This window comes from Peromyscus leucopus, chromosome X (assembly GCF_004664715.2).
Source record: "Peromyscus leucopus breed LL Stock chromosome X, UCI_PerLeu_2.1, whole genome shotgun sequence".
Classification (NCBI taxonomy): Eukaryota; Metazoa; Chordata; class Mammalia; order Rodentia; family Cricetidae; genus Peromyscus; species Peromyscus leucopus.
Genome location: NC_051083.1, coordinates 46,197,226 through 46,210,516, shown reverse-complemented (window position 1 = coordinate 46,210,516; position 13,291 = coordinate 46,197,226). Strand labels below are relative to the sequence as shown.

Genomic DNA, 13,291 nt, shown 5'->3' with positions numbered 1-13,291 from the left:
TTTGCTAAAATTAACAAAGCCAAAATATTCTTAAAATGTGAAATTGATAATTATGCAGATAATAATTAAGACAAATGATTATATTTACTTAACAAAATAACTCAACTGTCTAAAAATTAAGTCTAACTAATTATAACATCTTACTGAATATTTGTAAAGTATGTGAATGACGCAAATGTAAGGAAAATGAAAAATATAAACATAATTTAAAAGTAATATAATGGATGTTGTTAATATCATTGAAGTCTTAATTAAATCAAGTAAAGGAATCCTCCCCTTTTTTGTTGTTGTTTAGTTTGTTTTTTTAGGTAGCTCCAGCTAGCTTAGAACTCACTATGCAAACCAGGCTAGCTTGAAACTCACAGAGATTTGTCGGCCTCTGATTTCTGAGTGTTGGGATTAAAGGCATGCATACCCACAGACAGCGTTTGTTTACTATTAGATACTAGAACATGAAGTTTTATATGAGGTATTTCTCTGATGTGCTTATGAAGCACAATTCAGAACCACAGGACTAGGTTAGAATGAAAATGGCTACTTGGCCGCATTTCCATGTAATTTTCCACATCAGTAAATCAGCCATGATGATCCAATGGTCTTTCTTTGTATGCTAGTTAGAAACACTCTAATTACTTTAGAGACAATGAAACAGGATGAAGAAGGAAGCCACTACTACAAACATTTATATCCACACAGATCATGACAGTCCCCAGACCAGAGGTTTCCTACTCTGTTGCCCTACTAAATAAATGATGGTAAGAATATTTATACTTCATAATTAATTGGGAATTTTGGACTCAACAATATAATAATGGAAGTGTTTTATAAACTATACCTATAACTCTCCCCTGAGGGGCCAAATAATTTTTCTCATAGTGTCTAAAGTATATCTAAAGCAGTTACTAATGGACTGAATTTTTAAACACATCAAAACTTTTCCTGATAAAGATAGACACTAAAGTAAAATTTGCAGGAAGGAGAGTCAGAATTAGGCTACTCTAAATTGAGACTTTTGAATGGGTGACTTCAGAGTCATCTGTAGTTTTAATCATTAGGAATTAAATATAGTGAGAACCAATGATAGTAAAGCACTAAGGCTAGATGCAGGAGTGGGGAGAGGCAGTACCCTGTTATTTCTCATGAAACAGAGTTGATTTGGAGCCAACTGTGGTATTACATGAGGCAGGAGGACTGCTTTGATCTCAAGACCAAGCTGAGTTGGACTATTCTGTGAGACCTATCCCTTTAACAAGTGAGTAAACCGACAAATACAGTTGAGTTTTAGCCAGAATGAGAGACCTGGTGCACAATGGTAGCGTTTGCATTGCAAATAGACTCTTTGCCATTATGTCAAATCTCTGGGGAAAGACAAATATTTATTATTTATGATACCGAATGTCATATATCTGGGCAGCAATTGTGGTAATCTGGTAGTACACTCTGCTCCAGCCATTTCAGAAAATGGGCTTTTTATGTTGAGAATCTATTGGAGAGATGCAGGAAAACTGATAAATAGTGGAGGCAAGCAAAGAGGGTTTAGGATAGTAACTTGGGATTCTGCTTGGTTTGGGTTATTCACATACCCATCTCCAAACATTACCCAATTGATATCTAGCAAACTGTTTGCATTCTAAGAACACAATTTGCAAAGATTATCATGTACACCTCTCTCAGAACAACAGGCTTCCTTTTCCTGTTAATAAACAAAAGACAAAATCTATTCAATAATACTCTCCTTATATTCACGTATGAGATCATAAAGGTAGATCTGGCCTGAACTGGTTTTGGGTGCATGCATGCACAGTAAACTGTGTCTTCAAAGTGAACTTTAAGACAGAATCTCCTATTTACCATTAAGTCCATGTCATCCATATGACAAAAATCAGATGCATTGTGGGAAGAGACATGTGCAAACTACACCCTTTAGCAAACAAGCTCCTCCTTTTCTTGAAACCCATAAAAGAAACCCCAAACAATAATTGGGGCCCTTGAATATATTTCACTCACATGGCTCAATACTGTCTGTTTCATTTTGAATAAAGTTGCATTAATAATTTTGCAAAAAAATGTACTTTGTATGAAAGATATTAAAATAGACTAAATTGAAAATGTTTAACTGGTGATTTTTAGAGTCATCTGAAGTTTTAACATTTGCAAATAAAATATATTACAAATGCATTATTGGCAGCCTCCAACAAAATAAGTAACTATATTTTAAACTCATGTCCTGTTAGCATCATGTCACATTCTTTTACATAGCTTCAAAGGGCAGAAAAATGTCATCTTTTTAGAAATTCGGAAATACTCCAAAACCACTTAGTGGCCAATATCCATGCACATTTCATTCCATTCACAGTTATTGAATATATCACTAGGAAACACAAGGTACAGCTATAACATTATTCTAACAATCTGCTGATAATCATAAAAACAGTCCCAAGGAATTTAAGAAAGTGAATTATAAAAAAATTTTAAATCATGACATTTGTGAATAAAGAACTTAAGATTCTTCTCCAAAGGTCCCATGTCCATACCTCTTTAAATACACAAGCAGCTAAAAATTTAAAAAACTCAATGCTTTTATTCCTTGAAAATAAGTCTAGATTATATAGAATTACTGAATGTTTACTTTTTGAAAAAGTGCATGAGGTTTTAGAATATATCACATATTTAAATATCATTTATCAGATCTCAAAAGGAAGAAAAAATAATGCCAGCAGCAAAAGGGATTCAGAATATTAATTTTAAGGAAACTTTCAGGATGAGGTGAAAATGGGGGTGAATAAAGGAATTAAGTCCCACAGCAATTTTTAAAATAAAATTCATAAAAGTTAGAAGCCAATTTTATATATATTTTAGTAAATTAGAAAAGAGTAAGAATGGTAGAACATACTTCTTACATTTCTAGCTTCAGAGACAAGTTAGGCAAGTGAACACAGTGGAAATTCAGGGGACAATGTATTTTATGTCTAGAAAATCCATTTTCCATTAGACATTCAGAAGTCTATAGGGTATGTGGGCAGAAATGATGGCAGGTTACTAAAAATAAATTCCTGGACATAAGGAGTAAGATATGATGGCTATAAATACTGAGGTGTCTTAATGGTTGTTGAAACCAATAAAGAAGGAAATTAACAGTATGTAGGTAATGAGAAAAGAGAATTAAAAATAGAGGGGCTGAGGTGTAGCTCAGTGGTGTAGCACTTGTGAAGACTGTACAAGTCTCTGAGCTCACCATAATAGCAACAACAATAAAACCCAACAGGGACAACAACAACAACCAACTTTTGTAGTACTATAAAGTAAAAAATAAAAAGAATCTCTACTGCTATGGTTAGAAGTCTCAACTTTGCATCCTAAGGAGACGTTATGAGACATTCTTCAGATTCCACTAACCTCAAGATTTTATATATCCTCTTATCTAGTGCACAGTTCTGTCTGACTGCATGGATCATAGATGTTTCAATAAAATGTGTCCACATCTTCTTCTTAATACATGTTGTTCTTGGATAATTCCTTACCAACCCAGTAAGGAAGCACTTCATCTTCTATTTGGAGAGGCTAAAATGTGTGGAATATTTATTGGCTCTACCTTCTACCCAAATATAGTTCACTACTAAACCTTGCTGCCTCTGTACTAAAACTATAATGGAATCTAGCTGCTCTTCCCACATTCATGTTTCCCACTCTCACTTAAACCACACTTAGTCTCCAAATGGTTTCAGTATTTATTTTTGCTCTATTATAATGGAATGACATAGGTGGATGTACTTACCACAAAGAAGCAATAAAAGTTTAAAGGTTAAAGATATGCAAATTAACCTAATTTGATCATTACCCAATGTAAATCCAAATCCCAAATCACACTCTGCCTCATGAATATGTAAATTTGTAATGTGGTGATAAAAAATAAAACAAACTTGAAAAAAATAATTATGGTGGTCAAAAAAGTCTTACTGAAAGGATGATATTGTAACAAAATTTAAAGGCTCTGAAGATGTGAAACATGTACAACTGTAAGTAAAGCAGTCCGGAAGGGTCGTATTAGCAGGAAATCCTATGGGTTTGAAGCATGTATAGTATTTGGCAGTCAAAGGGGATGAGTGGGGCAGGAAAGGATCAAGTGAACAGGCATGTAGGATACAATCAAATAAGGCCTTTTAGGCAAAAGACTTCAACTTGTACATGGATTCAGAAGAGAGTTGTTGAAGGACTCTAAGCGGAGTAGTGGTATATCTTTATTAATCTGACTTTTCTGTTCTATTTTCCTCTCTTATAGCTGTTCTGAAATATGCAATAATTTTTATCACCTTTGACTTGATCACCACATTTCAATAGTAATGATTATTTTTCTGACATGCACACGTATATTTAAGCTCAATTCCTTTTCCTGTTTATATTTTCATATCACACACACACACACACACACACACACACACACACACACACACCAAAACAAAAGAGAAACAACTTATTAATGTCTATCTCCTATTATCTCCTTCCAAGAAAGTAAGCTTCATAAGGGTAGGAATTTTCATAACTGTTACCTAGTAGCAAGTACTGAGCCTACATAACACATATTTAATATAAAACAGTTATCAAAAAATCAATCCGTATGATGTTTATAACATCTATATATTATATACATATATATGCACAGCATTTAGGTTTAATGCTGATTTATGGTTTAAGGAGTGATCCTGGAATAGAAATAAGGAAATTAGGAAATGAAATCTCAAGACAGTATCATCATAAAATCACCAGCCAGATGGCACGACTCAAATCTAATCCTTATTAGCCTCTCACAGTTATTTGTAAATATCACATCTAATATTATGCTATTCGCAAATGCATATCTATTCCTAGAGGTTGGAGGGAAATATTTGAAGTTATAGGGGTTCAAGTCTCTGACTTTATATGTTACCATGGATTGTATATGCAATATGATCAAGAAAACAAAATATTTCCCTACATAGGCAATCTGTGTTCTAACTTGAGGCTCTAGAGAAAACACTAGTCTATTCCTGTGTTTGTTCCTTTCTTGAAACTAAAATCTGCCAAGGTATAATATTAAAATAATGTTCTTCCAAGTAACATATATCTTACTTTACATTCAAGAATTTAAAACTGAATTGAAGATTTTATTGCTTTAAATTGACTTCCAAATCCATAACAATTTTGTATAACATTTATCCATGTGATCGGAAGTTTCAGTGTAGGCAATATATTAATGTTCTTTCGTAGTTTTAAACCTGAATTGTGAGAGTTGATGTAATCACAATGCTTTCCATAGCAAATTCTTCAAAGATGTAACATATTTTTCTTCACAACCCAAATACTATATTATCATTCTTGCTTGTTTAGCATGAAGTTACATGATAAACAAAAGCAGAAGTTCCATCCTGCAGCAGTAATAGATTTTTAGAATTTCAAACCCAACAGGAAAAGTGAGTAAAATGCATGAAATAAGAAACAGAACCACAGAAATGCAGTTGTTACAAAACATATTGTAAAGTAATTGTTTACTGATCAAATGTGGCAGTTGCTCTTCTGTAGGGAAGAAAGTACATAATTATTAGGAAAGTACCTGAAAATGCTTAGGTAATATAAGCAAAGTTGTTTTGCAGAATGACTGTAAATCGAAATTTCTGTGGTGATAGAAGTGTTGTGCTTTATACTGCCCAGTTGCGAAGCCATTACATAGAGTGACTCTTAAGCATTTAGAAGATGGCCAGTAGAACCAATTGAATCTCATGTTATGTTTAATAATAATTAAATGTGAATACACATCTATGACTATAGCTATCCCATCAGACAATCCAGACATGGACGATAATTTAATTTTTGTGTTCAGCTGGGCAAGCTATTAGACAACTAGACCAAAATACAAATGATCTCATGAAGAGTGTTCTTGTTTCTATTTTCTCATAATAAAGTCTATAACATTACAAAGTAAGGGAAATTATAGAAAAAAAGCTTCTACAGTTTAGTCTGGACAAAGGACAGCAAACATACAGTGTAGGTTTCTAATATGAAGGATTAGGAGTCAACCGAGAATCACAGAATCTGTCACAATGACCACAGCAATCATCAGGCCCAATTGGCCCCTTGTCACTAAAACCTCATACCACCAGTCCATTACTTGAGTGGTAATTATTCAAGAAACTTAATGTTGTCTAATGTAACTTGCTAGTTTATCTTTCCATTCTCGCTGTGGCAGATATTCTCTATTGACTGGACAACCTCTCAGCCATGGGACATAATTACATAGCACATCTTTAGTCCTCAGGTTTCTGAAGAATCATTGCTTTCTTGAGGCAAGCACTATCATTTCTCCTCTCTTCTTCCTGCTGGAATATGCATTTCTGAGGAAATGCCAGAAAGAATATATAAGTTTCTGAGTTGATACTGCTGGGACACTGAATCCATTTCAGTACTTGCCTACTTCTGACTGCCTCATTATAAAAGACCAATAGACCTCTTTTTTTATATACTTCTGATAGATGTATTGCTATTTGGAGCTGAAAAAAAATCTCAGCAGATATGGTTTATTTCATTGTTGAGTTACTTTCATAAGGGAGTAGTTGGAATTTGTTCTTTAATTTGTTTCTATTTTCACACATGCATAGGATATGTTCTGAATACTCTCCACATGATGCTCCACAACATCTCTTATCTACCTTTTTCCTCTATCAACCATTTGTCCTCCCTACCAGTCCCTTTTCCATCTTTATTTTGTTTGGTTTTGTTTTGAGATCCAGTGAATTTAATGAGGCCCACCTATGTGACCCTAGGTTTGTCATTCTCATTTAGAACCTGGTGATCACCAATGTTTTTTCCACTTACTTATGTAATCAGAGCAGGTTTTAGGAATAGTTATTGTATACTGAGCTATGTGCTTGGTAATATAATGGTGGAGAGTAGCTAATGTATATTCAATAAAGAGTCAACATTCTCAGAAAGCAAAGGTCTGCAAATACTTAAACATAGTGTCATGAGATAAAGACTAAAAGAGCATGGGATTTTTATGAGTGACATAGAAGACTTCCTGAAGCAATTAGCATTTAAACTAAGACCTGGATAATGAGCAGAATGTAAGCACACAAAGAACAAAGAAAGTGTACCAGTCAGCAGGTACCAGAGAAGAGAAAACATAGCTAAAAGGAAATGAAAATAGGTCACCATCAATTGTGTGAGGGCATGTGGAGAAGGAGCCAAGTAGAGCAATCAATTAGACTAGAATTTTAAGGCAAGTCAAATCTTACAACATAGCATAGACTATGCATAAAAACAACAAATATGAGGGGTATAGCTTATAGGAAGTGTAGAAGCCTAGCATGTGGACAAATTTTTATTCCATTCTCAGAATGGAAAAAAAGGCAACAGATGATTTAGAAATATCTTTAAAATAGGGAGGCAAGAATTCAATGAGTCTGAAAAAAACTACCCCAGAGTCTACATAGAGAGTGGGTTAGAAAGTAAGAGGACTAGAAGTGAATCAATTTAGGTGAGTGATATGGTCATTTTCATAATTTAAACAAGACATAATAGTAGAAGAGAAGAGATGGAGAAAGGATACTGGGGTTGAAAGCTCTTTAGACAGCAAATAGCTTTCCTAGAGCTTAACAATGATATTTACAGTGGGAAGAATCAAGCATGACTCTAGATTCCTGAAATGAACAACTGAATGGGGTACAGGGTTCATTGGTTAGGAATCATAGGGGAAAAATTGTTACATTTGGAGAAAAAGCTTGGCCATGGGCAAAGATGAGTTCAATTTTGGATCTATTCAATTTCTAGTTCCTGTGGGAAATTAAAACAAAAAGTAAATAGTAGGACATACAGGTGAAATCCAAAAAGAATTTCTTCAGCTGAAAATGTTGATAGTTAGTCATCATCAGACTGAAAACACACATGGATCCACTTCACAAAGAGTATAAGTAGCTAGAGACAAAAGCAGGGTTGATACTTAAGGAGTGCATCACAACTAGCTTGGTGAATGGTAGATTGTGCATGGTCTAAGAATATAAACTGAGATAAAAAAATGAATCTGTTTTACACATTAGCTAAGTAATTTATTCCTTCTAAAGTTGGTAGTTCTTAAGAACTGAAGCCAACTGAAGCCAACAAACATAAACCAAAAGCCATTTCCCCAAAGAATCCAAAGACTTAACTAATGTGAGGAAAGACCTGAGATAGCTACGTCATTATGGATCATGACATTATGGAAAAAAAAGGATCTGTGAGAAATCACAATGTAAATAGAATAGGCCAGCCCCCAAAGCTCTATTTTTTTTTCATTATGAACAAGCTTTCCTCTTAGCCCATTACTAGTTTATATTCCATAAACTCACTACATTAACACTTGCTCTTAACTCCCTTTCCCTTTCCCAAAGAAGCTTCTGTTTGAGAAGCCTTGTTTTTTTTGTTGTTGTTGTTTTTTTGTTTTTTTTGTTTTTTTTTCTGAGATCCAATGGTTGACTTTCTAATACCAATTGGTTTCATTTGTATACTTCTTTCCAAACCTACTATGTCCTGGTTAACAAAACAGTTAACACATCAGCACTTGCAAAAGACTGACTCTAGACCTTGCCAAATATTGGCCCCCTATTAAAACTTCTTTTTTCACTGGGGTCCTTTTGATAGGGTTCTAGTGTAACTTCTCAACTTTAGATTGAATCTCCTTTCTGGAAATCAGTGCTCTATTTCTATGGTCACCAGCTTAAATCAAGCTCCCCAGGAATTTTCACTTTCCATCTCTAGTTCTGTTTGCATAGAAATAGCTCATCACTCCTAAGATTTTGCCTCACAGTTTAAAATCTTTTTACTTTCCCCCTCCATGGTAACATTTTTCTCCAAATTAAAAATGCCTAACAGAGTTTTCTAGTAATTCATGAGATTTACCATTCTCTGTCATCCTGCTATTTTTTTTTGCTTATGTTTTCATTTACAATTAAAAAATAAGAGCCCAACAATAATTAATCTATAAGAGCACACTCAAGGTAAAACTTCATGCAGAAAGAATCATGATTCTACAAATATTTACCAACTCCTTATATAGTCTACTTTTGTATGAGCGATTGTGTCAAAGAAAAGAGACAATTTTAGCCCTCATGGTCTTTAGACTAATTTGTGTGACAAATACAAAATAATTAATTACGAGATTCATGTTTTATTAATAATTTGAATACGTATCAGTGTAAGAAAAGCACACAATAATTGATGAGAAGATCAGACCTAACATGAAGAGGTAGTACCTCTAAGAGTTGTTACTTTTTGTTATGCTTTGCATATCAAGTCTTGATTGGTAGCTGGTGAATCCAGTAATTGGGAGCTGATAAAGATTATAGAGGCTCTGATTTCATCAATGGATCAACCACTCATTGTTTCAAAATTTGTTAGCATTAGATGAAGGAGGTAGAAGCCTTCAAACCTGGGCCTAAGTAGAGGAACTAGCTCACTCAACATAAGATCTCATGTGGTATTTTGTCCCTGGCCCCTTCCACTGTTCTCTCTCTGCTTCCTAGGCACTAGAATTTAATTTTTGACTAACTGCTTAGCTCCATCATTGTCTTTGTTATTGGGGGCAAATCATTTCACTTCACTAAATTCCAGTCTTCTCCTCATTAAAACAGGACAGCAAGCCAAGTTTTTGAGTTGAATTAGCATTTGTCATCTCCTATTATCCCAAGCTGTAGTTTAATAGAAGAGTGTGTTCCATCTGGGGTCACTGCACCTTCATTATAGATAACACATAGTTTGACATATAAAGCAGCTCTTACCTTTTATGAATGTTTCCCCAAGAAGCATTGATATTCTCTGTTATCATGTGAACTTTTCTGGTATCATCTGCAGAATAGTCCCGAAGAAGTTTCAGTGCCAAATCATTTGCCACATCTACATTTAGCTGCCATTGGTGGAGGTCTTTGGCCAACTGCTACAGGTGTGTACAGGAAATAAAATTAATGTCACTTTTTATCCAATGAGGTTCCAGGTGAGATATCTTTAAATATTTCATGAAGTTACTGATTCTTCAGGTCACAGCATGTCTACATAATTGTTATAAATGCATCACATGTTAGTCTTCTATGATGATGTAAATTACCATGCTTTTCACAGCAAAATTTCAAATGCAGGATCTTAAACAGTAATTCATTTTAGGTACTTCAATTTAGTACCAATAAATTGGGAATAAAATAAGCTTAATTTTCATTATAACAAGAGAAAATAAAGCATAAAAGACTCATTTATAATTGCTTAGAATGTGACATATAACAAAATCAGGTGTACTTTTCTGGTATCATCTGCAGAATAGTCCTGAGGAAGTTTCAGTGCCAAATCATTTGGAACATCTACATTTATCTGCCACAAAAAAACATGCGTTTCCTCTCTTCATTAACTTGTTGAATTGTTTATGTAATTAGTGCCATCTACTGGCATTTAACAAACTCTGCATACAGAAAATGCTGAACAAAAAGAGTGCTGTTAACACCCAATTTCTGAAGGATTATAATACTTTAAAGATACCGCATTTAATATTCAAATACAAGTTAAGATATAAAATTCTTTGTTTGTTTTTGATAACTGAGTGTAATCCATCTAGTCATTTCTTCACTGGAAAGAAGTCAATCAAGGTCATGTACATATGGAAGCATATCAAGCCAACACTGCCACATGTAGGCGAATCCATGCGTTAAGATAGCATTAAAGTGCTAATACATTTACGTTTACTGCAATGTGGAGAGCTAAGTTATTTGTGCATGAATAGAGAAATATGAACAGGCAACTACATGAAGAGACAGAATAAAATAATTTTATAAAAGAGAGAAACTTAACTTTCAAGTAATATAACTATTAAATCAAGAATTTATTGCAGTTTGATGATTGTAAATCAAAATTCATATCGGGTAAAACTAGTACAATTCTTACATTCTAGTTTTAGAAACAATATTCTGATAATTGGGCAATAGATACCAAGTGACTCCATAATAACATTTATTATACATTATCCTAATAAAATATTCAAACAGATAAGTGTATTGTAAGATTAAAATACTTCATCAAAAGAGTGATTTTAATATTTACTGAGAGGACATTAGAAAATAACCGATAAATGTGCACACTAATCATGGTAAAGAGAACATGATTGGTCTGAGGCTGTAACTTGGTGGTAGAGTGCTTGTACAAAGCATGGGTTCAATCCCCATTACCTAAACAAACAACAAAGACAATCATGAGTCAGGCGTTGGCAGTGCATGCCTTTAATCCCAGCACTCAGCACTCGGGAGGCAGTTCCAGGCAGATATCTGTGAGTTCAAGGCCAGCCTGGGCTACAGAGAGAGATCCAGGACAGGTACCATAACTACACAGAGAAACCCTATCTTGAAAATAAACAAACAAACAAAAAACAAAACAAAACAAAAGACAACCATGATTTTCTTATGGCAAAACAGAATACATTTTTAAAACTCAATATGAAAAGAAGAAATAGCAATTATAGAAATTCTGAAATTTCTGAAATTTCAGAAATTCTTCTGAAAAGAAGAAACATTTTTTGGTGGGTAGGGAGTGGGAGAGGATCTGGTATGACTTGTGGAAGGTGAAGATTTTGATTGAAATATATTTAATTTAATTTATTTTTCTAATTTTTATTTTTTATGTATTTTATTAAGAATTATTTATTTATTTTTTCTATATAATAAAAAATATATATAAAGTTTTTGTGTGTTGGATATTTGCCATTCTGCTTGTATACTGTGTGCATGTCTGTGTGTATTTCTTGTGCTAAGGGATTCATGGAAAACTTTGGTTCTGTGAGCTAACAATCAAGTGCTCATTATCTCTTAGATCTATCCTCTGTCCTTACTCTACACAGTAATTTAGATGGAGTAACCCTGGTAGGAAGTCTGCTTTTCCCAGTATCTCCTGTGAGCTGGTGACTTGTTGGATCAGGCCAATAGGAAACACTGGGATAAAGCAGAATAGCAGAAAGGTTGCGTTGCTCCACTCTAAGAATTTCGGGCATGTGCTGTGCAGCTGAACCATTCCTAGAGTTAGCATCAGATGGCTCTGGTTTCTGGGCCTTGGGAGCCATGGGTCTTCAGGTTTTAAAGTGATATCATCTTCCTGAAGTTGTTAAATCTGGAGTCACCTAGCTCCTGCTGTATTTTTTCAGCTTCTTCACTAGCTATACCCCCAGTTCTCAGAATTATATTCCCTTTGTTTGAAATATCTTCTGTGGTTTCCAGACTCAATCCTGACAATATCAATAGAAAAGGATCTCACAGCAAATGACCATACCTATAGTTCCACAGAGGTCTTTTAATACACCAAGCATCAGTTTCACAAAATATAAGAATTTATATCTGTTCAGTCTCAGAAGAAGATAACCATTTTGATCCTGAACATTAATTTCAGCACTTGGGGTCATATCTATTCTGGGCTCTTCCTCCACGCACTCTCTTTCTCTTTGTGTCCAAGTTCTTCCTGCTCTGCAGGGTCCTTCTCTGCAGCCCTCAAGCAACAGTGACTATCTCATCTTTAAACAACAGATTCTGAACTAGATTATCATCTTTTCCTTTGCAGTTATACTCTGCAGAAATTAAATACTCATTGCCTTTACTTCCAACTCATCACCATTCTGCTTTCTCCATTCCATCAAAACTGTGCTGACAGACAATCACTGCAACAACATTGAATATTGTCCTAAATTCATCTTTTGAAGTTGCATCTATCTAACTGTCTGTCTGTGTGCTGTGTACTGAATTTAGTTCATCAGGCTTGGTGATAAGCACTTTTATCTGCTGAGCCATCTTCCTGGATCTATCCTAATTTATTTATCTCTGCCTACAACTCTATCCTCTCCTATCTAAGTCTGAAGTTTCTCTTACAGAAGGCTGAGTTTAGCTCCTTGCCTTAACACCAATCTTGACCTTGTAACTTGCTTTGCCTAATTCTAATGAGACATTAATAGAAGGACCAGAAGCTTAAAGTGTGTTTTCAGTGCATATATTTCCCCATCACTATAAGACTGATTTGACTTCAACCAGTTGAGGGAGAGGATATTCAAATGACATGTGGAGCAAAGCTTCCAAAATAAATCTGAAGCCCCTCTCAAGTTGTAACCTCACGAACAGGCAATGCAAACTTATTTTGTAGGATATTTGCATTTCAAGCTTGTTTGTTACTGAAACTTTGGTGGGAAGTAATTAACTGGTTGTATTAGCAATGGTCTGTACCTTTGGGAAGTCAGGAGCTGTCTTTTAATTGATGTGCAGCAGAAGGTCTTATG

The 13,291-nt window shown here is 34.5% G+C and overlaps 1 protein-coding gene across 9 annotated transcripts in view; it reads right to left on the bottom strand.

Annotated features, from left to right (window-relative positions):
• Window positions 1–13,291, bottom strand: part of Dmd (dystrophin) — a 2,209,767-nt gene that overhangs the window by 531,973 nt on the left and 1,664,503 nt on the right. For all 9 annotated transcript variants that reach the window (XM_028881805.2, XM_037198928.1, XM_037198927.1 and 6 more), the window contains one exon: window positions 9,783–9,937. In XM_028881805.2, the coding sequence (XP_028737638.1) occupies window positions 9,783–9,937 (155 nt within the window). The remainder of the gene's footprint in view (window positions 1–9,782; window positions 9,938–13,291) is intronic.